This window comes from Scomber scombrus, chromosome 13 (assembly GCF_963691925.1).
Source record: "Scomber scombrus chromosome 13, fScoSco1.1, whole genome shotgun sequence".
In the NCBI taxonomy this organism is placed as follows: domain Eukaryota; kingdom Metazoa; phylum Chordata; class Actinopteri; order Scombriformes; family Scombridae; genus Scomber; species Scomber scombrus.
This window is the reverse complement of record NC_084982.1, coordinates 3,067,149-3,094,583: the sequence shown is the minus strand read 5'-3', so window position 1 is coordinate 3,094,583 and position 27,435 is coordinate 3,067,149. Positions and strand designations below refer to the sequence as shown.

General features: G+C 39.9%; 1 protein-coding gene across 4 annotated transcripts; it reads left to right on the top strand.

The window, feature by feature from the left end:
• The first annotated feature begins 135 nt into the window (after positions 1–135).
• mphosph8 (M-phase phosphoprotein 8) lies at positions 136–25,532 on the top strand. Of its 4 annotated transcripts, none has more exons than XM_062431943.1 (14): positions 136–342; positions 3,753–3,911; positions 4,466–5,560; positions 6,267–6,354; positions 6,760–7,020; positions 7,742–7,864; positions 8,943–9,031; positions 20,196–20,336; positions 20,583–20,669; positions 21,124–21,278; positions 21,892–22,043; positions 22,338–22,462; positions 22,757–22,840; positions 24,271–25,532. In XM_062431943.1, the coding sequence occupies exons 1-14, from the start codon at positions 241–243 to the stop codon at positions 24,310–24,312; spliced, it is 2,703 nt and encodes a 900-aa protein (XP_062287927.1). In that variant the 5' UTR covers positions 136–240; the 3' UTR covers positions 24,313–25,532. The 4 variants fall into 4 exon arrangements, with proteins under 4 accessions (XP_062287927.1, XP_062287926.1, XP_062287925.1 ...); XM_062431942.1 differs by having other exon boundaries at positions 3,753–3,914; XM_062431941.1 differs by lacking the exons at positions 20,196–20,336; positions 20,583–20,669; positions 21,124–21,278; ... (2 more) ...; positions 22,757–22,840; positions 24,271–25,532 and adding exons at positions 11,538–13,935; positions 14,488–17,292.
• Positions 25,533–27,435: the final 1,903 nt, after the last annotated feature.

Sequence of the window (27,435 nt, the reverse complement as noted above, 5' to 3'; positions counted from 1 at the left end):
AAAATGTCTCAAATTTACTGAAAGTCATACATTTGTTTAGAAGTGCTATATTTCGGAGGTTACAGGTAGCACTTGAATGCAGCGTAGTGAGGGCGGGCGGTACATCCCTGTGAGCCGCAGAGCCAGCGCTACAGTGCAGTCACCGCGGTCCTACCTCTGTTAGTACGGGCAGCACGGCCTTCCCGACTGCCGACAGAGGAATTACTACATTTTTAGCTACAATAACACCAACCCGCAGCTATGGCGGCCGAGGCCGACAAAGTAGAGCCGGCGGACAGCGAACAAGACGAAGAGGAAGATGTTTACGAAGTGGAGAGAATCATTGACATGCGGGTGGAAGAGGTAAGACGAGCTAACTGCTACGTAGCTTGGCAAACATGGCTGACACTGCTTTCACTACACTCTTAACGAGCATAGCCTACCTACAACACTTCGTGTCCACACAGGGGATTTTCTACAATGTAAATTGAAGTGCGTTCTGATGCATGTAGTTACTTTGGTGTCCGTAAATCAAATGCCATTAGCCATTCCTTTGTCGTGGCTCTCTACTCGTCCATAGACAGCATCTTTTTTTTTCTGCACAACTTCTCCCATAATGTCCGCTCGCCTCTCCCCCACTGAGGCCAAGGACGGAGGCTTCTGCAAGCTTGCATATATGCTCATCACAGTCGCTCTTGGCCAGAGGTGTAGCTACACCAAAGAGACCCGAGCAGTACTACTGTTCACAGTGTCTATACACCAGATTTGACGGAGAGGTTTTCCTGACAGTTTTTCTTCTCCACTGTGAATTAACGCCTGCTATCGTCACATTAACATCGTATCCGTTGTGTTTGAATTTACACCAACTAACCTGTTTTGCCACCTTGTTGTTTATTAGCAGGAAAGGTGCGCTGTTGTGTAATATTGGTGGTATTATCACACTTTGTTCAGTTTTGTCTTCTACATGCTTAAAACACAGTAACTAATAGCTGTAAACTTCCTGGTTAGCACCTGCAGTGAACGTTAGAAGATAAGCAAATCAGTAACTGTCATTCCCTTTGTTTTATTAGGAGACCCAAACTTTATAGTTCTTTCTTTCTTATAAGTGTTATAGATAACCACTGTGAAATGAATTCTATTGGCTGTATCTTACACAGCACTCATTTGAACTATTTATCTTTTTGTGGAGGAGTAATGATCGCTCCATTTATTTTTGTTTACAAAGTCATGCCTCTTCAGGGGACAGGGAGGGACACATTTTCACACTCAAACATTAACTGGCTCGTTACAATAGTGCACATTGAAAATGAAAGATGTGACAAATGTGGGTAGGTTGATGGTTTGTATTTGTTATTTTTCTTTGAGTACCAGGGCTTTTTATAGTTTCAATGATTCTTCACATACAGGGTTTTTTTTTTGTCTGCTTTCGAAACTCTTAAATAATCCAGTTTTGTTTATGAGGCTAAATGATAAAGAGGTTCTTGATTTTTTTTTTAAAATTCTTAAGAAACTCATGCTTTACCGTGATCGTGCATGATTGGGTGTCTGTGGGTTGTTTTTCACACTACAGACAAGGTATCTGTGTGGTAGCAACTTCTGAGAAGCTCACCACAAAGTTGTGCAATGTTTTATCCAATCTTTATCTTAACCTGGAAAAAAAACAGATCTTCCTGTTTGCAACTGTGAAATTGAACTGCTAGATAAGTCAGATATCAGGGTGAACAGTCAGTTTAAAAAAAAAAAAATTGAAACACATGCACAGTGATGGAAAAACTGCTTCCAAATTTAGATTTAGGAGCCTTACCAGGTTCACGCCCCAGGCCACACTGCCTACCTGAGCGGCATGTGGGCACAGCAAAACCTCTTTCTTTTAATTGTAGCACCCATCAGCCACAGTTGCTTGAGCCACGCTGCAACAGTGTGGCTCATTGTCTCTGTATCCATGTTGTTATCAGCAAAAGCACACCTAGGCCACATGGTCAACTCTACCTGAGCGCTGTGCGTGCTTCGCTGAACTGCTGTGGCTCACACACAAACACACAAAGACTGATGCTTCACACCTCTTCCACTTCCTGTCTGTATTGGCTGCCATGATATGCAAAATGAGGCTCGTGTGTCCAGCGAAGAAGCCAGTAATAGCGCTAGTGAGCTATTAACCTTTTCTTTACACTTTGTTCACTGCTTGTTTTAAAGGGTGAATTATCTTATTAAAGCACTACTACTACTACTACTACTACTACTACCACTACTACTATAACTACTATTTCTACTACCACTACTACTACTACTACTAACACTAATACTAATAACAACAGTAATAATAATGAACTTTATATCTATAGCATCTTTCCTAATCGAGGTTACAAGGTACTTCTCACCGCTTAAGCAAAATTATATTAACAGAATATCATACATAAAAACAATGACCAAGCACAGATACATGAAACAAATATAAAATGAACACATTAAACAATTAAAAAAACACCGGTCCTATTTTTAATTCTAAATTCTCTTAAGACTCTCCCTGGGTGTGTACCACTTATGATACTTAAAAAAAATATATTAAAAAAAGCCTTTATAATCACAGCATACATGCCTATAAGATACCTAGAAAGCAGAAGATAGTATAAACTTGCAAAATACAGTGATAAATACACAAACACACACATACACAATCATCCCAAATCAATAAATATGTAAACAAAGCATTAAAAAGCAGCACTGAATGCATATCCATACATTCGATCCATACATGAGACTGAACTTCTAAAGTCAGACCCAAGATAGATTTAAACATGTTTGGCTTATCATTGTGATAACATCTACAATATTACAATATTGTAGATGTGTCATTATTGTGCCATTCCTGTTTTTATTTCAACAAAGACACATTTCTTTGTGAGTTTGTGTGCTGCTGTTTCCGCATTTAAGTCACTTTCAAACACAACACTGACTAATCCTGTCATGACGGGTATAAAGCACTGTATAACTCATTTGTCTTGATTGTGGGTTGTTTGCGGTGAGCCCGAATTGTTGGAATCATTTTAGCTCTTCAACTCATCATTTCTCCTGAATGAAAGAAGTTAAATGTTGATTTTTTTAGACCAATTATTCTCATTTGACGCTTGCATAAAATTACACTCAATTACTATCAGTCAAGACTTTCTCTGGTTACGCCTTAATAAGGGTTGATGTATGCATTAAAAGAATGAGTTCATATGGGGACTTGTCTGAGGAGGCCAGACAGGAAAAAAGGGAACAGCCAAACTTGAAGGAGGGATGAGACGCTGGCTGTCGGAGAGAAAGAGAGAGGCATGATAGCCATTTTAAATATGAGGATCCTGTAGGACATTTATAGTGTTGCACACAAGTGTAGACACCAATATTGCCACAGATAGCTCCCCTTTTTGTATGAAGGGTTACAGTATGGCTGGGATGGGTGAATATGAGTATGTGCAGTTACAGATGTTTCACTGTTGGTTCGAGCAGTTTTCCATTGGTCTCTTGCTGTCTGATCTAATTTGTCATAATCATGAATATCATAATTGTGAAAATGTCCACCACTCAAAACACTATAATTATTTAATCCAGTCTGTCAGTTGTGTTAACATTCAGGCAGCTGTTCATTTGGAAATCTTGTGTTGCTCCACAAATTTTAATTGGTGGGTCAAAGTTGAAGTGCTGACAGCTACTAATCAGTGTGAAGTTGGTTTGGATGGGATGCTTGAGCTTCATGTCTTCTGTTTTTTCTGTTTGTTTGGTTTTTTTTTCAGGGTGAGGTGCTCTACAGAGTCCGCTGGAAGAATTACTGCTCTGACGATGACACTTGGGAGCCAGAGGCCCATTTGGAGGACTGTCGCGAGGTCCTCTTAGCTTTTAAGAAAAACATGGCTGAGTTTAAAGCCAAAAAAGAAGCAGAGGCCAAGAAGACTGTGGTGAGTTCAACTGACAGTCAGATTTTTAGAACAAAACTGATGTCGGCACGGCAGTTACGGAGCAGAGTCGACTCTAGTTTATTAAACTTGTTGGCCATGGTAGGTTGAGAAACTCACAGCTGATCAGATATTTACAGAGCAAGATAACGGTTATTTTTGCCATTGCCAATGATGAACATTGCAACTAAAAGCACTTTTTTCTTTTTTTTTCTAGTGTGACTAGAGCCCAACTGATATATCGGACAACCGATATTATCAACCGAAATTGGCCTGTCACAGATATATCGGTGTCTGTGTTTATTCCATCTGATATGTGCTGATAATTTTTTTATAAGATATATAGTCTGCGTTATATATATATATATATATATATATCAACATTTTTTACTCCCTGATAATAGTATCGACATCAGCCCCAATAATCCAGTATCGGTCGGCCTCTAACTATTACAATATGAAGTTTCCTAAAATGTTTATCAAAAGTTATCAGAGAACAATCAGACTTAATTCGTAAAGGTGCATAATCTTAAAATGTGATGTCTTTGTGTCAGAATCTGCTGCCCACGAAGAGCGATATATTTGATGCCGACTCTGAGAGCGACAGCGACAAAGACCGTCCAACTGAGGCGCCCGTCAAGAAGAAGAAAAAGAAAAAGATTCGAGAAGAAGAAGAGGAGTCGCCTCCGAAGGAGAAGGAGAAGGAGAAAGAGAAGGAGAAAGAGAAGGACAAGGAGAAAGAGAAGGACAAGGAGAAAGAAAAGAAGAAGAAGAAGAAAGAGAAGCGGAAGGACGATGTCAGGCCTTTACCAGCGCCAGAGAGTGAAGAAGAAGAGGAAAGACCCCCGACTCCACCATCTCCTCCCAAGGAGAAAAAGACTGAAACGAAAAAGCGGCTGGTGGACTCCGAAGAGGAGGATGATGAGCCGGTTCCCTCCAAAAAACACAGGAAAGAAAAGGGAAAAGATGGGGTAAAGCCCAAAAAAGAAAAGGTAGAGGAGGGGAAGAAAAAGAAAGTGAAGAAGGAACGCAAGATTGAGACATCTGAGGACGAGGCTGCTGCCCCTCTGGAGGACGACCTGAGCGACAGCCCAGAAAAGTCCCAAATAGACGATAGTGAGAATCAGTCAGCGGACACTGTAGCAAAGTCAGCCGAAAAGGCACGTGTGGAGGACAAATCCAAACAGAAGAAAGGGAAATGGGAGGTAAAGCTGCAGGGTATTAAGGACCTCATCCAGGACAAAAAGGGCAAAAGGCCAGATGACGCGCAGAGAGACAGCAGCCTCCAAAAACTAAAGAGCCTCACCTCCAAAAGCAAGGAGGAGTCCGCCCCTCTCTCCTCAGACTCCAGCGACAGCTTCACTCTACACAAAAAAGCAAAGAGCAAAGGACAGGAGAGCACCTCAACGCCACCCAAAGTTCCATCTTCCTCCACATCGTCCTCCTCATCTTCCATCACAGCTACTGGCAGCACAAAGGGTAAGGAGGAGGAGCTGGTTAAAGAAGAGGTGTTGGGACCGAAGGACGCCTCAGGCTCCACCAACCTGTTTGAGAAGTTCCTGTTGAACTGCGAGGCCAAGGACCGCGCTCCCCGCAGGCCGCCACCGCATCAGCCCGCCCCAGAGAAGAGCACCATCAAACCTGCTAAGGTACAGTAACTAAAACTATTTGAATTATTAATTAAACTGGCAATTACTGTCATGATTAATTCATAAGTATTAGGAAAAGGTTAAAAAAAAAACACACTATATCCAGAGATTATTTGGCATTTTTGTGTTGAATATTGACTTGTAGATTCATTTTGGCATTTGAGTCATTTCAGCTGTAATGTATACTTTTATATTGGTCTGCTTAATGTGACATAAAAACAAGGCTTTGAGTTGAAATTGGGGCTCATGTGTATTCTACATACCAATAGTGCAGCAAAAATGTGTCCACAAGGAAAGAAAATAGATTTCCCTGATCAACCTTGACTGTTCTTTCTGGATTGACAGTCACATGGCCGATGTGGAAGTCATAAGAGCCAGACAAAAACCAGAACAATTCGAATTGGGGCTGTTGAATATTCCAATCTGTCATATTTTAATGGAGCTCCATATTGGTTCTCCAGCCATGGCCCGGGGCCAGTAAAAGTTTATGCAGGGCAATCAGAGTCACGGCAGAGGAATAAATTGGGGTCGCTGGTCGGGCGGCCCTTAAATCATTTGGAATCACAACGTAGGGTGAGGTTTTCCATCGCTGTATGACTCAAAGCTGCTGCTAAATGATCAACGACAATGCTAAAATTTCACATTGTACATGAATCATGACGAACAAAAACTACATGGTGTTAACATTTTTTTTGTTATCCAACAGCTAATAGGAAAGATTGAAAAGGTCCCCAAGTCAACCAAAGACTCTCCCGCTCAGAAAGCAGACCTGGAGAAGACAAAGCAATCAGATGGTATGCATGGCACAACGGCACAAAAATAATCCTGTGTATTACAAAAAAAAAAAACATATCATTGATAATGTGAACACATTAACCCACTCAGGTACACTCACCTTTGATCAGCTGCAGTTCTTAACCAGGCACAAAACACATCAACAAACATCACTTTATTACACACATCTCACAATAATGACAAAGAGCATTATATATTAAATATAAATCTGAACAGGTGAAAAACTCACCCATGCTCCCTCATAATTTCCAAGCTGTTTCGCTTTCTGAACTAGGTCAATAGTTTATGAACTGTAGCAAATGAGAATGAAGTCTACACTGAGGATAATGGAAGAATGTTAACCTAGAAGAGACAGCAGAGAAAGCTCTAGAAGAAATATGACACCATGTCTGCTCCTCCTCTAGTCTCTAGACCTGGCCAGAGTTATGGCTTCAGTCTGGACAGTGACGAGAAGGAAGGAGAGGAAACTGCAGCAAAGACAAAGCCTGGAGAGGAATCGCGGGAGCGAAGAGAGAAGCCAGAGGAGGCGCAGCGGCCTGGCTGGGAGAGGAGAACCCCAATGGATGACAGGAAGAAGAGGAGAGAGGACAGTGAGCCCAGACTTTTCATAGCCTGTGATGACAATCAGGACACCCAGGACCCACTAGAGGGCACAGACAAATCTGGTATGCTTCTAATTGGCTACTGAACACTTGTTACCTCTAAATAACAGGTTGTTGTTTCACATCAAATGGAATGTATAGATTTTTGTACTGCAAATATTCAGATTTTTTGATTGTACTTCTAAAAGTGTTAGTTGATGAATACTTACAAAGACCTTTTCACACATGCAGTCTGTCCCTACATGGGGGAGCATGAGTGAATGGGAACAGGGATTGATATTCAGGGAAATCTGCACTGCCGATTTCCCACCTCAAGACCCAGTAACATTTCAGGGAAAACACCGGTACAGCTGTGCTGTGAATTAAAGGAGAGTCTATGCAGAGCAGTCAGCATCCATAAGTGTTGCATGACTGCCATCTGCTGGACTGTCCCATGTCCTATCTATCTCAGCATTGACATGTCATGTGTAAAAAGCCGCAAGACTGAAATGTTCCTGAATGTAGCCGCAGGTGTGAATAATGAAAATCACGAGCAATGCCTGAAAGGTTATCCCAGTAATTTATCGTGACGTATGTGTGAAAGAGGCTCAAGTAAAACTGAAAGCACTGAAATAAGCTTTTAAGAGGACCTTGAGTTTAGATTATTTAGAACACAAGATTTTACTACAATGTAGCACTAGCTTGAGGTCCTAGAATTGTGAGTTTTAGGAGTGTGCAAGTTTTCAGCCTGCCAGCTAATAAAGTATCTCTGTGTCATGTATCTTTCTCATCGTGTTTTCCACAGACAAGGGTCAAGCCACATTGAGTTTAGGAATGGACCTTAATCTGGACTGGATGACTCTGGACGACTTCCAGAAACATCTGAATGGAGAGGATGAGATCCTTTCAGGTCCACCGTTATCACCAAGTGAGTATTTGTGTTTACATCTTAGACATGACTGATTACTACTGTTATCTAGAAGCTTACAAGGGGTTGATAAGCGATTTTCTGACTTGGTTACACTTGAAAGGCACATGGCTGGAATTCAACACATTGGTAGTATTTGGAACTACCAGTTAGTGGATTTACACTCTGACCTCACAGCACAAAGACACGTTTTTCTTAACATGAGGACATCTGATTTGGCACTGTAAAGGCCCAGTGGTACAGCAGTTACAGCATCTTTATCGTCTGTAAAACTACCAAGTTGGAGTGCTCTTTTGTAGCTGAAACACATAAGGTCAATAGTTAAGAGAGGAATTTGATCACAAGGACTGTTGGCCTCCATCCACAACATCCTCACCTGTGTTGTTAAATCACAAGGAGGAGAACAAGGGAGAAGTTAATACATTTGGGTACAGGCAAGCTGTTTTGAAAATTTGATTATAAGCAGACTAATTATCGAACACATTAAATATAATACTGCTCTGCTACATGCTATGGCCCACTAGCTAATGGTCAATTGCAGTTTTACTAAATAATTCATGAAAAATATTCAACAGGTTTTACTGGAAGAGAAAATGGAGATATTTTCGTTGCCCAGAGTCTGTTTAACTTTTATAAAGTGTGTATTGGTCAACTTGCCTCATTTGTTTGGTGAGGGTTTGTTACTCTGCTCCGCTACCATTAGTCTGTGGGTGATGGGGTACAAAGTATTCCCAAAATATTTCAACTTCATTTTTCAAAGCTAATTAATAAGCTATTAAATTCAAATTAAACTACAAGATTACTGTAGTATGTGCACGCTGTACACCATCTGGGTGTTGCACTGTCCTTGTGGTTGACTTCCGCCTTCTTTCTGTCACATAACATCCATTGGTCATAAACTAAAGCAATCCACATTTTGACTTGATGATGATGCCAGATGAAAAGTTAAATGATCACCAAAGTTCAATTGATCCTGAGCTTAAAAATGATAGTTATAGTATGTTAATTACTATTTCTTTTAACAATATTTTTGAAGTAAAGCTCTATAACGTGTACTTTCCCACCTTGTTCCTGTTAGGTGAGTTGCGGGATGCTGTGAAAAGTGGAGATTACATGGCTGTAAAATTAGCACTTAATTCCAAAGAGGACTACAATCTGGACCAAGAGGTATGTTTTATCCCCTCTAACATGCGTTATTCTAACAAACATATAAACCCATTCACTCAAACCATCTCATTTTTATTTGCTGACTATATTGTGATTTTAGTTTAATTTAATTTTACACATGCCTCTAGGCTTCTCATGCCTTCAAGATAAAAGCACATGTTATAGGTTTAAAGCTTGCACCTTGGTTGCCCCTCAGTGTGTATGTGTGGGAGTGATTGTGCAGTCCGGTGAACAAAACGGAATTTATGGCTCAACAGTATAACATATTGCTGCGTCTGTCTGATATGGCACTCAGAAGGTTGAACACATGCATACCCTGGTCCTCTGCACCACACATGCATGAACTGACCCTGCCTTAAAATCACAAATCATTTTGCAAAGGAGAAGCAACATAGTTGGAAATATGTGATATGTTGGAAATTTGACAAAAAAAAAAACGTTGGTCCATGAGTTGTGGCATCCCTCCACATGAGGTAATACAGTGTGTTAGCCTTTCTAAACACAATCTAAAAACTACGTTCAAAAATGTCCTAGTGGTATTTGTTGTGATACAACATAACGAAATTTTTTCTGTCACAGATACATCTGCATGTGATTTGACTTAATTTGGGACTTCTGGAACCTCTGGTCTAGGAAATTCCCTAATAAATTTAGTTACATATGACACAAATGATGAACATAGAATGTTAGGGAAACAGCTTACTAGGACTACATGAAGTAGCAGCGATGACTCGACCCTATTGCATTCAGAGGATTATCATAGTTAACTTCTACAGTTCTTATACTGTAGATCGGGGGAAAACAATTTCTAAAGTGTGCACCAAGGAATCTGTTTCTTCAAGATCTACATCCACAGATTTTACTCAAGATCGTTTTCACAACTCCCAAGCGCCCAGGTAAGAGTGTAGTCATGTTTTCTAAAGTGTTTTATTGAAAGTTAAATATATCATGTTAAGTAATGTTTAAGGTGTAATTTAATTCCAATAATACAACTATTGTTTGATTCAGTACTTTGAAGCAGAAGCAAGTGTAATGAATAGTATATATTGTGAAATTATTGTGCTATTAACTTAATTCTATACTACTGATACTGGCAGAATATGAAGAAAGAAAAAAATGTCTACTGACCTCTGTGTTATGACATCTTGCTGCCTTTCTCTGGTGCCAGCTGACATAAAATGCCCTTTGTTCTAATTACTAGCTGGTGTTAGCAGCTGAAGTTAAGATAACTTATTGTGTCAATCATTCTACTGTTCTAATATGACTAATCATTCAATTGTCTTTGAATCAAAATCAGGATTTAAAAGGAAAACATTTTAAATAGCCAAAGCCACAGTTGTAATTTAAAGAAATTTCCACTGTTGGCTTATCCGCAAACTGTCAGTGTCAAATTGAGGAAGCTATATAGTGTTAATGGCTCTTAACGTTTGTATAACTACCTTGACATTGGTAACTTGAATTCTTACGATGTATTTGTCATAATGTGTGCACACTAGAACTGTGATGTCGTCTTTCCTTGCAGTGAACAAGCTAATGGAAGAAGACACCAAACATATCGTTATTGGACAAGATGAACCCTTTGAAGCAGGTACATATATGCTTTCAGAACATGTATCATCATCATGATCATAGCACATTTGCAGCCTGTGGCATGTACCAGTAACTGTTATGACTTCAGGATCCTTTTGTATTTGTATTCTTTTAATACTACCATCCAACAGTTTAAAGCATAGACAACATTTAGGCAGAAAACCTTATGTATATATGGGGATGGCTGAACACCATTCAAGTGTTCTCTTGTTTTGCATGTGTACCTGGCTGGTCCTGGACTCTGTTAGAGGTGTTTTTAGCCACATTGACGATATGATATGTTAAATCACCAGTTTCATAGATTTTACTGTAATAACACCAATATGCCAAGCCAAAATATCTTGTATATGAGATCAAAAGTAACATAAGCATTTGTTTTGATTGCAAGTCATGAATATAGGTCTAGTGTCAGTGCATATTCTGTTCTGTCCATGTAGCATTTCATCCAACACCCCATGACTACATATTCTTGGTTAGACATTTACAATGTCAAAACGCTGCTTGATCCAATAAAGCCATTAACTGTTCTTGAATGGGTCACATGTGGTTTTTGTACTGGAGATTTGAGAGGTGCCAGGGGTTTTTTCACACCAGTGTTGGGCTAAAAAGTGATGTGTGGCCATCACATTGGCTTCTGTTTGAATGAGCTTGGATCTTGGTGGGGCATTGCCAAGGTGCTGATGCATTACACAGCAATTGAAAACTGTGCCAATGATTTTGAAAAGGAAATACAAAAATATTACTTGACTTTTCACCAATTAACAATCAAACTTCAAACCAAATTTTAGCATTAGCTTTTGTCCCCCCACCCTCCTCACACACATTTATTTCAGATCTGTCTTTTAAGTTCACTCAATCAAATTATTCATGGGGTCTGATTTGGCAATGCGTCTTACATATACTTGTTCTTTTACAGGCGTGTACTACTGGTGAGAAGAGGTCATTTGAAGGAGAGAGGAGCTTGATTGAAGAGAGAGGTTCGAATGATGCTCTTAGATTGACTTCTAACCTTGACATTGCAAGAAATGAAGAGGGTACTCCAAGAGTAGAGGAGAATATCCCACAAGATTTGGATGGGCCAGATGATGGCGAGAAAATGTCAAGGTGCCCTGCCAGTACAAACACTGAGCAAGTGACAGTGAGGGAACATGAAAAGATCCAGAAAGGTATCGAGGATATAATTGAATCCCAAAATACTGCTTGTGATTCAGCTACCATGCAGGAAGTTCAAGTAAAGGAAGATCAGAAGAAAGCAGAGGAGGACAAAATGTCAGATGACACAAAAGTTGATTTATCAAGTGAAATGAGTTTGAACTTTGATCAGTCAAATCCACCTACCAACGCAGAATGGATGCTGACAAGGGATGACAAAGTAACTGAACAAAATGGTGAAGCTAACAAACAAAGTTCCCCAGAGCAAGCAAATGACTCAAGTGACGAGGCTGAGGATGTGGTGACAGGTCACTCAGATCAGTACAGTACAGTATCAGGTACAGATCAAGTTATGTCCAAGTTGGACTCAAAGGAAATTGCTAAAACCCAATCACACTACCGTGGGAAAACTATAGAGAGGAAACAACCAACACGATCGAGTTTAAGGACCTGCAAGAAAGTACTTGAAACAACACCTAGCACAACAGATAATGAGAAAAAGGAGACATGCAAAAAGCACTTTTGTTTATATTGCAAAATGGCGTTCACCCAACTTGCAAAGCATTTGGAAAGGAAACATGCAGAGGAAACGGATGTTGCCCACGCAATACACTTTCCCAAAGGTTCCAAAGTCAGACAGTCTTTGCTTGACCAAATTCGCAATAAAGGAGATTATGAACATAATTGCAAAGTTCTCAAAAGTGGAGAAGGGGAAATTGTGACCAAGAAACAGACGAGAAATCCTAACATATCTGTTCGGGACTTCCTGCCTTGCCAGCACTGCTTTGCTTTTTATCGCAAAACTGATTTGTGGAGACATGAACGGTCATGTAAGGCCAGAAAGGGAGATCAAAAGTTGACCGAAAGGAGAAATAGGGGAAAAGTCCACAGTGCTGCCTCCCGGCTGCTTCCAATGTCAGAGTTCTTGACTGGAGGCTGCGAGGAAATCATTCACATCATGCATCAAGATGACATATCAAGGCACATCAGAAATGACCCACTTATTTGCAAATTTGGCAATGCACTGTCTGCCAAGTATGACCATGATAAGTCTCAGTTTGCCTATATTGCACAAAAGATGAGGGAACTGGGTAGATTTGTGCTCGCTATAAATGAGCTTGACAATAGTGTGCAATATTTGCATGAAGTATGTCTACCATCCAGATTTGAATTAGCTGTTGCAGGGGCCAAAAAAGCTAGTGGTTTTGATCCCAGTTCCAGTAAGTTTAAAACCGTTTCCCTTGTCTCAAAGATCGGATACTCTTTAAAACGTGCTGCAGAAATAGCTTTTGGGGAAAGTCGCATGACAGAGGATAGTGAAACTGAAAGTGAAGTGAAAAAGTTTATACAGCTCCTTGATACTAAATGGAGTGAGTGTTTTTCTCGTAAAGCTCTTGCAATATCTTTAAAGCAAGAGGTCAAGAAAGTGGAAGTAGACAAGTCAACTGTGACAGAAGATTTGATAAAACTCCACAGATTTATCACTGTGGAAGAAGATGAAGCAAGAAGGGAGCTAAAAGAAAGTCCTAGTTTATCAACATGGAAAAAGCTAAGTGAAGCCACTCTAGCAGATGTGTGCCTCTTCAACAGAGGAAGAGTAGGAAATATCGGCAGAATGTTCTTGCAAACTTACACAAGCATAAAGAGCAGGGGAAAATTTGTGGCCTCTGCAGATCAAATAAGGAAGTGCACCAAATTGGAGCTGGACCTCAGTGACAGTTTTACTAGGTTGGAACTAGAAGGCCAGTATGGAAGGAACATGCTGGTTCTGTTAACCCAAAGGATGGTTTTATCGATTGACTTACTCATTGAAAATCGAGAGCAAGCAGGTGTGTCAAAAACTAACCCATACCTTTTTGCACGGACTGAAGGTCCATCTTTCATCAGAGGATTGGATTGTTTCCGAAGGGCTGCAATGGAATGTGGAGTTAAAAATCCCGAAGCACTTCTGTCCTCATCGTTAAGAGAGCAAATTGCCAGCTGTTGGCAACTAATGAGCCTCAGTGAATGTGAATGGGATCAAGTGGCCAAGTTGGTAGGAAGGAACAGCCAGGAGTGTTACGGACTTTCCAAGAATGCATCACAGCTGGAGGAAGTGAGCAAACAACTGCTCAAAATGGATCGAACGCTACCATCAAGTCCACCTGGCACTGCAAGAGATGGTAAGCATCTTTTGCTCTGTTCTGGACCGTTTTGGATCTAGGTGTTCTTTGATTACAAAGATTGAATGGCAAATAACCAGTGCCTTCAAAGTATAGTTTACATTTGACAAAACAACCTCCACTCAAAGTCCACTTGCTTGTTCTGGAACTTTTGACTGCATCATACAGTCTTTATTAACAGATGTTAATTTTCATGCAACTCTACATGTTCAGACTTCTCATTCTGATCCTTTTTAGGACATCTCCTCTATTCGCCTCCCCTCATCTCCTCACTTTGTTGGACTTTTAGTCCAACAGAGCTACACAGTTCATTCTTGATCATTGAAAAAGTAGTTGAAAAAACAATCAATACTCAAGGTCAGCTTGTCCTCGCCAGATCCATGTGAGCCTTTGACCATATGAAATGGTCATGGAAACGGCAACTGACCAAACTAAATCTTGCTTTTTCTGAGGTCAAGAATTAACTGTCAAGCTATACAGTTAATGTAGTTTTCTTATTTTAAATTGAGAGAGTGCTGCTGCTTTCTTAAATTAATTTTCTCTAATTTTTAGGAACTACACAGAAGACCGCTTTAAAGAGAAGACCTTGGAGTGACAAGGAGCAGGCTGCAGTGAAGCGATTCTTGATTGAATTTATAACAAGGATGAAAGTTCCAGGTAAAAAGGAATGCAATGCTTGCATTGCTGCTGAACCAGATCTCGTTGGAAGATCTTGGACAGATGTCAAAAACTATGTACACAACACACTACAGACAATACGGAGAAGAAATAACCAGCAGAATTCTGAAGGGAATGTAAATGTTTTGAATCCAAAAAGTCCAGACGCTGGAGTCCAAACTACAGATAAAGATTTGCAAGATGAAAGAGTTATCTGTAGTATGACTACAGTGCATCCAGATCACCTGACAGAAAGTTCTAATTGCTGTATGACAATGGCACCAACAACCGACATGAGAGAGTCAACACCATTCTCCCAAGAGATTACTTCAGTTTATGCATCTTTGTGTTCCACCAGTACAAATATGGTCCATTCAAGTCAGCCATTGATTTCTACTTTCACACCACTGAACGCCACTGATACACAGGTGGTTCCCACATTTACTCCACACAACACTACTAATTCACTAATGTCTCCTGCATACACATCGGAAAATAACAGGATTTTGCCAATGGCTCCATCATATACACAGAATACCTCAAGTATTCCACCACCCTCTGTGTATATTCCACAAGATACTGCAAATTCACCAATGATTCCTACTTTTAGCCCACTTAATGCTCCAAGTACTTCAATGGTTCCTATATTCTCGCCATTGAATCCTCCAAGTACACCAATGGTACCTGCATTCTCACCACTGAATGACAGAAGTAGGCCTATTGTGTCTTCATTCACACCTCTGAACAATTCAGGTACACCAGGTTACCCCACAAGTCCACCTAGGACCTCCGCAAATGCACAGGTTGTCCCTTCAGTATTTGGACCCAGTGTTCCTGACCGAGCACCAGTGTTACAGGAAAGTACATCCATGTCCGCCACAGGAAAACAAGTCACTCCATCTGTGAAGCCTCAAAAGAGAAACAAAAGATTGTGGAACGAGGAGGAACAGGCAGCAGTCAGGCGTCAGCTCGGAGACTTCTGTAAACTGGTTAAAGTGCCGGGCAAAAAGGATTGTGATGCATGTTTAGCCGCTGAGCCTGCCTTAAACAGCAGGACATGGAGGGAAGTTAAATATTTTGTACATAACTCAATTCAATCAATGAAAAGAAGAGGTTATGCAGTCGCCTCCAAACAAATTGGAGGACAGGAACTAGAGACTCACAATTCTCATAATACAAACACAGAGTGGGATGGTCCTGTTTATCTGTCCCTGTGATTTTTAATGGACATGTTGGAAAGTGATCTGTGATATTAATTGTGCAGGGGCTATGGTTTTAACCTCAAATTGTATGAATTTAAAAATTCAGCAGATGTGACAGTGTTGTACAATGTACTGTCAGTAAATCTTGGTTTCAGTAGCCATACTGGTCTTGTCAACATTTAAAAGACTAATGCCCTGCCATTGTCTTAAGTCACGTGTTCAAAAGATCCTGAAGTATTCAGAAACAAGTCCACCAGACCAAGCTGTTGGTGTACTATTGCATGAGTATACACTAAATGGGTGAAACTAAGAACATTTGTAGCTTTGGCTCAGAAAAAGCAGATATTAATGTTTAATATGGTTAGTTTGCATATTCAGTACCTATGTAACACTTGTCAATTTGGTAAATGATCACAGCTTATCTAGAAAGCGTTCTGATTTTAGATGTGTGATCAAGTAGTAACCATGAACCTCATTTGTTAGGATTTGCAACTTGCCACCAGTTATTGCTGTGGAAAGCAGCTGCTGTGGCACCCAAACATGCTTTCAATAAAAAAAAAAAGAAAAAATGATTTGTAAAAATGGTGGTTGGAACCCCCTCTCCCCACCACCATGACCAGGGCATCTCCCATCCTGCACTGAGCAAAGGTAGCCTCAGTGACTGTACATTTCCAGAGGTATTTCTACTCTTCTTTACTTCAAAACTTGCGTAGACATCTATCTTTATGCCTGTACTGTTTTGAGTAGCATTTTTATGAATTTTGATGATCAAAAAAGAAATAGAATACCTACCAGCAAAACTTTGCAGCCACTCCTTCCAATATGATAGATGTTTGTTGACTTCCTTTACATGATTCCCAAATGCCTGGCTCAAGTGTACTGTGTTTCTGCTTTAACCAGTAGTCCATATTGTAGATGGCCCCTGATAGCCTGCAGCGGTAAAGCATACCTTCTTTGCTGACATTAGAGAAATAGGAGCTCTGTGTGTATACCTCTCACTTAAATATTGAAAAATATTTTTTCTTTGAGGATCTTGTTGATAAATGTTAATTATCTTCATTTATACGTTTGTTTGTTTTTCATGTGCATTAACGATCTGCCGAGAGGTGGTTGTATTTTTGTATCACTATACAGCGACTGTGTAGAACATTTTAGTACTTTAATTGTATTTTGATGTACTCTTATTTGAGGCAAAAACTCACTGCAGTGGTCTCATTTTTATCACATTGTTTTAAACTTTTGTTGCCAAGATCAGATTGCCTTATGATGTTATTTGCTTTATTCCAATTTTATCCTACCCTTGTTGATTGCATGTAACACACAGCATACCAATTATGAACCTCAAATGCATTTCATGAGTTGTCACTCACTAGTAACCACCTTTGCCAGCATACCAACAGGTTATTCTTGAAATGAAGTGATATTTGACAGGGACTGAAAGAAGATTGCTAATAAAAAATGACATATTTTTAAAATATATTTTAAGATGGACGGGTATAAATTTGGGAAATCTAGACTGTTCCATTCAGTAGACAGTGGATTAAAAGGTTATTTTCCTTTTCTTTGGACACAATGTAAACTTCACATTCACATTGTTTTGTATTGTCAATGATAACGAAAATACACAAAAGCATTGTTTTAATTCTCTGTCAAACCCATCTAATGGATGCCACACTATGATTGTCCACAGGATGTTGTTTGTGCATTTGACCACTGAATCAAAATAATCATGGTAATTTTTGTTTTTTATCCAGCACCGCTTTCATGTATATAAACCTTGAGTTTGGCACTTAATATTGAACAGAGGTTCAACTTGCGTTCACATATAGCAAACTGCCAATCACAGTATTTGTGACTGTATTCCTGGATTTGTCACTTTCAGTTTCAGAATTTGGAAAATGCAGTGTTTATTTTATACTGATTAGATATCAACAAGGTACCAACAACACACATGGTGTGTGGGTGATCTGTTAGCTAAGGTCACTCAATGTTGTCACCTACATGTATTCAGTAGTTATTTTCATACATCTTCAGAATCAGAAACAAGAAGTAATGGTTAAAAATTCCAGCTGCCAAATCATTTGTCAATGACGGTAGCCATTTTTTGTTGTCCTCAGTAGTTGCTATGTTGAACCTGTGTAGAGTAACCTGTGTTCAACCTTTCATACCACAGCCGGTGTCAGAAATCCAGAAAACCCTGACTGTGAACAGGTTGCAAGTACGGCTGCTCGATTATGGAAAAAAATCATAATCATGATTATTTGGGTCAAAATTGAAATCACGATTATTAAAACGATTTTTTTTTAACTTTAGAGACATGCTGCATTTATTGGACATTTCTTGTCCATTCGGCTTAATTCATTTTCACTCCAAGCAGCAGCCTTTTATCTGCCGCTTAACGCAACACACAGCAGAAAATGTGCAGAGATATTAGTGCTGATGATAGTTCACACAACACATCCTGGTTGTTAATAATTAGTCAGTAAACTCAGCATTGTCTGACGCAGGCTGGAAACTGTGAACTTTTATTTACAGTTAAAACATTTCGCCCTGTGTTTCAGCTTCTGTCAAACTAACTGAGCTGCGGCAGCTTCCAGTGGCTTCCGGTCTAAGCTTTTCAAAATAAAACCTGTTATTAAGCGCTATCTCGTTATTATTAAAAATATTAGTTTTGAGATCGTTTGGCCCCTAAATCGTAATCACGATCACATTTCGATTAATTGAGCAGCCTTAGTTGCAAGGTCATAAAACTCATTCACACTAATGGCAAACATGTTTTTCCTGGGTTGTTGAATCAGTGTGGAGTATATCTGTGTGGCAGTTTATACAGTAGTTAGAGTTATGCTCCAGATACAGCTGTGTTTGGAAAAGAATCTGTGGAGGATCTACAAAATGACGTACGATCATTCAGATACTACCATTTCTGTTTGGTGTTCCCTGTAAAGTAGATTGCTTTTCTTTCACTGCTCTTGTATAAGCACACAATGCGTGTTACTCTTCATCTTGTTGTAATTATGTTGCCTTCAGTTAATGCTTTTTATTAAGTATTGTAAGGAACCTATAACGTGCTTGTACAATAAAATGCTTCTTGGCTTAAAATTTGAAGATTTCGTGAGACATCTAAAACTTCACTGGGGGTGTGTTTGTTTTTACATAGTTAAGTGTTTAATGTTTGCTTTTTTATCATTCATAAATGCATTCTGTCATAATGTTTGAACTTGTATGTAAGCATGGCATGACATTGCTGTAACCCATTAACAGTATATTTGTAAATTCCTCAATTTCAGTAACAAGTTACATTTGTCAGTAGATACCACAACTCATCCCATTTTTTTTCTCCTTGAAATTCAACTAAATACATCTTTATGCAGTTTGTATTCTGACATGTATTAAACTCTGTTGGCGACCAAGGAATTTCAATAACACTTAGTAGTTTGTAGTACGGTTAATGCTGCTCTGTAGGTGACACAAACCAAAAATGAAGAGGAATGTCTGCAGCTGACCAAGCGATTGTTCAGTCAACAGTTAGTATCGATCTTCAATCACATGCTCCCTCAGACATTCAGTGGTCACAACATAGTTAGAAATGGAGCAGCGGGGTTGTGTAGTAGACTGTGGTTAGCACTGTTGATTCACAGCAAGAACAGTCTGGGCTCAGATCTGTTGCCTGGTTTCGGCAACTTTAGATAACCTGTAGTGTGTGTTTGTGTGATTGAAATAGATTAGCGGGTTTAGATGATGGATGGGAAAATGATAAGAATCAGATCTACGCATGTATTGATGTTATTGCCATTCCAAGCAACCACGATCACAAAACTGATCAAACCATCTGGCCTGATATGCACAATTATTCATTTACATCATTTATGCATTAACTCAAATGTATCACACATCAAATTTCCGCCGAGGTACCAAAAACTGCTCCATCTGGCTTTGCTAATGATAATATTATGTACATGGTAAAATATACATTTTTCTATAAGGAAATTAGCATTTCAGAATGCAGTCACTTATTTACAACCAACCGAACATATTCCTCCTAAAAATAGTCATTACTATACTGTATTACGGTTCAGTTTTAACTCCTAACCTTGTTACACCAATGGACTCCCCACTTCATGAAGTCATAGGAATAGTAACACTGTGATGGCCTTTAAAGTCGCTTGATATCTCGACTTCATTTAAATATGCAACTGAGCAAGATGAGGGATTGATGTCAGGGTTGGAACTTGAATAATTGTAGGTCCAAGGCTAATACTGTGCTTAATAGCACAACACAGAAGTGGGCATCGTACCTTCTGAGGGTTAAATAGATAATAACAGCCTCCAAAACTGTTTGGTTGGTAATGTTTGGTTCATGTTTAACACTGTAGCTTTGTACGTGTCCCTGTTGTTCCACAGGACGTCAGTGGTATGTCTCTGAGCATGCTGGCAGCAGCAGGGGGGCAGGACGACATCCTCAGGTTACTGATAAAGAAGGCAGTGAGGGTGAATGGACGACAGAAGAACGGCACCACAGCCCTGATGCATGCTGCTGAAAAGGTAATGAGAAGGGCTCTTCCCTTATACAGTGAATTTGAATCCTGTATTTCATTTAGAATTCCCTCCTTTGATGCAGCACGATAACACTATAGTCAGATAATCAGGGTGCCATCTTACTCCCCAGTAGCATCATTATGTAATCTCATGCAGAATTGGTGTGTGGAGACGCCTGCAGATTGAAATACAGACACTCACCATTTTTTTGTGTATTTTTGCGCACTTATTTTTATTTCTGTTCTCTGTCAGAATTTCTTAACAACTGTGGCCATCCTGCTCGAGGCGGGCTCGTACGTCAACGCTCAAACACTAGGAGGGGAGACGGCGCTCATGAAGGTAACGCACAGCACGATGAACCCAATCCAAGACCTGGTTCTTTATATACAGATTCATGGTTAAGGGCTAAAAGTCACAAGTATTTACTACAGGGTTATAGAAATCCTCAAATCAATAACAGTTTTCATAGAAGCAAATAGAGGTTAATTTAGTATTGTCATTTAACACTTTAACAGTCTCTTATATATAAAGCTATGGTTAGAAGAATGTTAGTGTTTCCCATTGTTGCCAGTCTTTGTGCTAAGCTAACAGCTGCTGGCTGTAGCTTCATCGTATAGACATGAGTGGTTTTAATCTCCTCATCTAACTATGGCAAGGAAAACCAATGAGTATTTATACCAAATTTTACTGTATTTACTGTACCTTAAGGCCTTTAATCCAGAGACATACATTGATAGATTCTGTATGTGGGACACAGGTTGAGTTGGTAAATCTCTACTGTCCTTTACTTCAGGCATGTAAGAGGGGAAACACTGACGTAGTGCGCCTCCTGCTGGAATACGGCGCTGACTGCAACATCCTGTCCAAACACAAGAACACGGCCATGTATTTCGCCAAGCTCAGGAACAACCTGGTGGTGTGTGATCTCATCAAGGACCACATCAACATGTAAGTACTACCCACAGCTTCCATCTTTGGATAGATTAAGAGAAGTGGATACAAGGCTAATAATGTCACGTGATGCTATTGGGTCCAAAAAGGCTTTTTTTCCCCCCATAGACTTGCATTGTGAAAGAGACTTTTTTGAGACTCATAACCGCTGAAAAATGAGTGATTTCACCATCAGAACTTGATTCATTCAGTTCAATCACATTTCGAAAGTCTAGAAGAGCCACACGATCGAACTGTTTTATCCCCATTCAAGTCAGCTGGAGGGCTACACCGGAAGTTAGCCATCTTGGCCAGCGGAAATCTGCAGTGAGCATGCTCCACAGTGCATTGGGCCCATAGAGCATGTGAATATACTTTCAGGAAGTGGCTTTTTTGGCTTCATGTGCCAATGATCAACTTTCATAATAGTATACAAACATGGCCCCGCCTACAACACTGTATTCAGTTTTTCTTCAGTTCTCTGTAGATCCAAGTTCCATCCTCACTCATTCAAAGAGAGATGGTGTTTTGGAGAAGAGACAATAGAAAGGATTTGAGGCAAAGGCTGCTTGTATTTAGACGAGATTTAATATTTGCTCATATGGTTATTATGCCTGTCTCTCCCTGTCAGGTTGTCCAGCGTGGCAGAGGACGCAATCCGAGCGTACTTTGACTCCCGTCTTGTGCTGATGGAGCCCATCTTTCCTATGTCATGCCACAGGCTTTGCGAAGGACCGGACTTCTCAATGGAGTTTGGCTTCAAGTCACAGCCACAACCAGAAGGTAAAAGACCTTTGAGTTTGGAGCTCTGTGAACAGCTGGTTACATTTTTTAAAAACACAACTGAATCATCTACCACAAATAAACCAACCCTGATCAGGTTTTTTGTTGTCATTGTTCCATCTGATCGATATTTATATAATGTGAGCTTGTTCCTAAGCAACCATACTCATAGCTCAGTTACAGAGTGAATACATCTGAATGACATAAAATCTAATGTAATCTAATGTTTCTCAACCTCGGGGTTAGGATTGGTTGGAGACTTCTAAGACTTTCTTTTCCTCCCTTGTTTTCCAGGCTCGGGCATCCTCCTCTTCATCTTCCACGCTAACTTCCTGAATGACATCACAGCCAGGCTCTGCGGGCCCTGCAGCGTTCATGCGGTGGTGCTCAACGACAAATTTCAGCTGCCCATCTTCCTGGTTGGTTCTTAACAAAAAAAACAACAAGCAGCACTGTTAAATTACACAGCACTTGAGTAAAACCAAGGAAGTACAGTAGAAGTACTGCAAAACCCAAATAAGGTGAAATAAAATCAGGATGCATAGAAAACAATAGGAGTTTAAAAAGTGGATAATATTTATCTTTAAAAAAGGGTTTTATTGGTCTCTGATTTCAGGTTTAATCATTCAATTAAAGCACCAACACTTGTATTACATCAATCGCTTGTTTTTTTCTAAATTTTTTTTCTTTCGTTTTTGTCTTCAAACATTCAGGATTGTCACTTCATCTTCTCCTTCAGCCCGATTCCAGGCATCAACAGACTCTTCATCCGTCTAGCAGAGGCACCGACAGCCAAGGTGACATATACACACATATAAATACTTACTCGTGCACAAACACAGATGCATATACAGTTAACCAAAACACACACAAAAAGCATCCGCTGCCATTCAGGTCATTGTACAGTCTGAACTACCAAGTTTTTGAGATTAGAAATGGTCCTTTTCAGCCATTTGAAGCAGTCAGCTAATTGAAATGTCAAAATGAATGTTCTTCTGAAAGATGCTTTGTAAGAAACTGTACTTTGAAGAAGTGTCCCAAATGGTGAGGTAAGTCAGAGTGGTACTCCGGACCAATGAAATAGCAGAAGGATCGGTTCTCTTAACTATCACATAAACCAACAAAGGTACCTTCTCATGTGTGAGTGTTATGTGATAAAAGTGGATCATACTGAGCCTACAGAGGGGAGTTATGCTGCAGCTCCGGTTTTGAGGGAGATTTTTTAAATGTTTGTTTAGATCATTTTTTTTCAGCTGTTAAAAACGCAACCCTGTCGAAATGGAACTGACGTGAGTCCCAGCAGACTGCAGTTGCTGTGATTAATCAAATCTGTGTCGAGACTGACAAAACTACTGCGGTTTCCTCATTCTTCTCAATGAGAGCGCTGTGTTGGCACAGAGGGGTTTCCAACACAGGTTCAGACAAAACATGTAGAGTCGATCCTGGCTCAACCTTTTCTGTTATGTAGTGTCATCCAGTAACAAAATGAAAATACAGATTTTTTTTTTCAACATTTCAAATGTGAAACTCAAAACATTTTTTAGTCTGGTCTGTTACTCAGACAAAGAGCTTTACTCATTGAAGATGTCTAACCCTAACCCTAGGTATGGTCCTTTACTGTATTTATTCTGAATGTCAACAGATCCTATGTGTTAGTCTGACTCTCAATCATTTCTGACTTCCTTAACCTGTCAGTGGAACTCTAAGTCCATTATTTCTAACTAAAGGTGCAATTAATCAGCTAATTGTTTTTATGATTAACCAATAAATCATTTTGTCTATAAAATAAAAATATTTATTTTGCCCAATCAACTGTCCAAAGCCCAAAATAATTACATTTGAGAAGCTTAAATCAAGACAATAATGGTGCTATTGCTTAACTATTATTTGTGTTGTCTAAAAAGTTGGCATTCAATTTTTTCATAGACTGTATGTAAACTACTCGGTGGATGTGGGATTGATTCAAAGAAAACTACAGTGTGTGTTCATGGTAATGTAGAAATATGTCACCTAGTGCAACAGTGTGCCTCATTGATGTGATTTTAGTATTTTGTGGACAACAGTGGAGCTCTGTGCCACAGAAGAGTAAACATTGTAAAAGCTGTCATGAACTGAATCTCTATCTTGTTGCCTGGGTCAGAAATAGAGGCTAAAAAGTCAAACCATTTTGGATCATTTACCTGTGCACTAACTGATTCGGTTGTCTGTGTCGTTCATCTCCCCTCAGATCAAACTCCTCATCTGTGCGTACAGAGTCCAGCTGCAGTGATGCAAAGGTCACACCGAGCCTGGCCGACCACAGCCAATAGATGACATTTGAATCTTGTCTATACCGCAGCTCCACGTCGGCCTACGATCTCGCCAGGTCGACAACCCCTCGAGTAACCCTCGAGCGGCCCGTCCAATTGGTCTGTGACGCCATCATTACGCAGCAGGAAGGAGTCAGGAGCTCCCTCCTCTCTCACTGTAACAACTTCACAAGACTGTAACCCTCCTGGGTCGTGCCTTTCTCTGAGTTCCACCTTTCTTTCAGCGTGGATATGAAAGATGCAGGTGGTGACATGTTTGTAAACCTAGCGTGTGTATGTATGTGTGTGTCTGTGTGTGTGTGTGTGTGTGTGTGTAGACTGAGCAGATTTGCATTTGAAGAACATAAGGATGAGGATTTTTCCATCACTGTTTTCTTCTATTTTTTAGCATTTATCTCGGACCAAGCTAATGCTCCCCCCACTACTGTTGTCTTGGCAACATGTTATTTTATAAGAGTCTTGTTTCTGTGTTTAATGTGCGTATCAGCCGTGCCCCTCGTAGGATTTTATTCCTACCATGATGAAAAAGAAAAGGCCTCTGTTCACTCAAAAGTTGTGAACTCTTTCTTAAAAACCTGCAATGCGGCTCGGATGTTGAAATCTGACTCTGCTCTGTTGCTAACAAATGGAAAACCGTTTTTTTTAAGGTGTGTGTATACATTTATATACCCAAATGATATTTACAGATCATATTTTCTGACTTCACAAACCATTTAAAAACATTTGCTGTCAGCGGAGCAGCAACCAATTTCACAACTTCATCAGATTAGGAAAGAGGACACAAGTTTAAACACTGACTCAACAATCCTCGGGCCCAGAAAACAACATGCACGCATCCTCAAATTTGGGTGTAATCCCCCTTTATTCACACAGTGTCTTGTTTACGAGTTAACACACCAGAAGGAAGTGATCGTACTATGTAGAGTGTTTTTAATGAATGAAGAACAAGTTCCTTTTGCCTTCCCTGCACAGAGTTGCTGTTTATATTTTCTGTTCTGTACATATTCACATACTTTATATAAATATATACATACTTATATACAGTTATTAAGTGTCAGCTGATGACTGCTAATGCTTTTTTTTTTTTGCCACTGTAGAAATGTAAGTTATTTAGCATGTACAGTTAAAAAAAAAAGCTCATGTTTATTTACTTTTAAGGGCTCATTTGTCACACCTTGAACTGCCCAGTTGTAAAAGGTTTGGGGGGGGGGTTCATATATATGTTTTTTTTTTTCATATATATTTTTAATCATAAAGCTTCTTGGTGACACACTGACAGCTGCAGGATTCAGGCGTGAAGCCCAGACGCTGTCACGACTGCCAGTTGCAACTCACTCCTCCCTTCGCTCTCCTTTTTGACAATCTTTTTCCACAACATTTGAAAAAAATGTGGGTGATATTAAAGGAGCCCCCTCCCCCTCCAAAAAAAACCCCCCAAACAAACCCAAATAATTTTGAGAGCACGCCTGGATGTTAGTTAGATGTGATTTCGCCTAAGAACTCAGCTCAGGCCTACTTTTCTTTTTTGGGAGTAGAAGATGTGGGCGAATATTTGCGGTTTTTGTTGATGGAGTCCTCTCTGCTGCCTTAATATCCAGTTTTTATATTTGTTTGTTTTGTTTTTGTTTTTTGTTTTTTTTCCACTCCTGTTCAAAGTGAAGGGGAATATACAAACGAGACTGTTAAATAACTTTTAAACCAACAGCTAAACGGTAGACTTGTGAATCTGACTCCTGTTATTGCTTTAAATGCATGTATTTCAATCATTTCATCATGTTACGCAAAGAAGCCCGACTACTGAGGTAGCAGCACAAACAGTACAGATGCCCCTATTCTTTTTTTTTTTTTTTCATCATCAACTCCCTTTTCTGTCTTTCTTAGCTCATCACATTCTTGTCCATCACTCTCCTGTAGAGCTGCTCATCTCTCGCTCACCTGCTTTCACAGCTCCAGAAATCCAACCCCCGGACAGCACCTGTCACATTACCAACACCAAAAAAAAAAAAAAAAAAATCTTTCTACAGTGATGTCATTCTACCTCGGTTCGAGCGTGCGTTTGTGCCGAATCACTTCCCAATCATCGAAAACGCTCTCGGTTTTCATCTGTTTTTACCGACATGTTTGAGAGGAATCAATATGTGGAAAGAGCTGTGTTTCTGAGATGAGCGAGATCTGACCAGCTGTACACTGATGTGATCAAAAACCGATGCGTGTGTGATGGAAAAAGAAGCGGGGAAACTTGTGTACAGGTAATAATGGGGGAGACCTTAGACTTGAAACAATTTCTGTCCCTTTTTCAGTCAGGGATTATCTGAAAAACAAACAAAGATGACTCAGATCCAACTTTAGTCATCAGTGATTTAACAAGTTTCAGCCCATTTATTGCAAGCTATGTATAGTTTACCATTGTAGCCGGTGTTATTCCTTCTTCTCAGACAGTGATTGGTTTCTATTTATTCCCTGTGTCAACACTCGCTCGAGATGTGTAATCGATCACAGTGCAGCAATTTTAGCTAAAAGTGAAGTAATCCTAATGATAGTGCAGACTTTTTCTAATGTTACAAAAGCATTAGTACACCTTGATAATGGTGCTTGCACTGCAGTAATGGAGCTGAAACAAAAAGCTACATTATTGCACTGGCACATGTGATGGGTTACACACATCCAGCAAGTTCCAAGAGTCTGCTAATTGATTGGTTAAGATATTAATAGATGTCAATGGCTGCTTGGAAGGAAGTGATAATCAATCAAGAAACCTGAAACTGGACCATACACAGAAATGATGTCATCGGTTATGGAAAAACTGCTTTAACAGCAGACATGGCAGCCAACAGTTAGTCTTGATCCTCCGATGTTAACTGATACTTTTTACCCTCACGGTTTGTCTAACACTCCTAAACCATAACACGCTTCTTCTGTCTCGCCTCCCGAATTTCCCGGCGTACAACTTTTACTCGGACGAGCTCGATCAACATCGGGCTCCGAATGTCCCCCTGCAGTTTAAACTCACCGTGTGTGTGAGAAAGTGTGATCTCAGTGGTGTTTGTATAGACGCTGTGCAGCTACTCACTGTTTACCCCGAG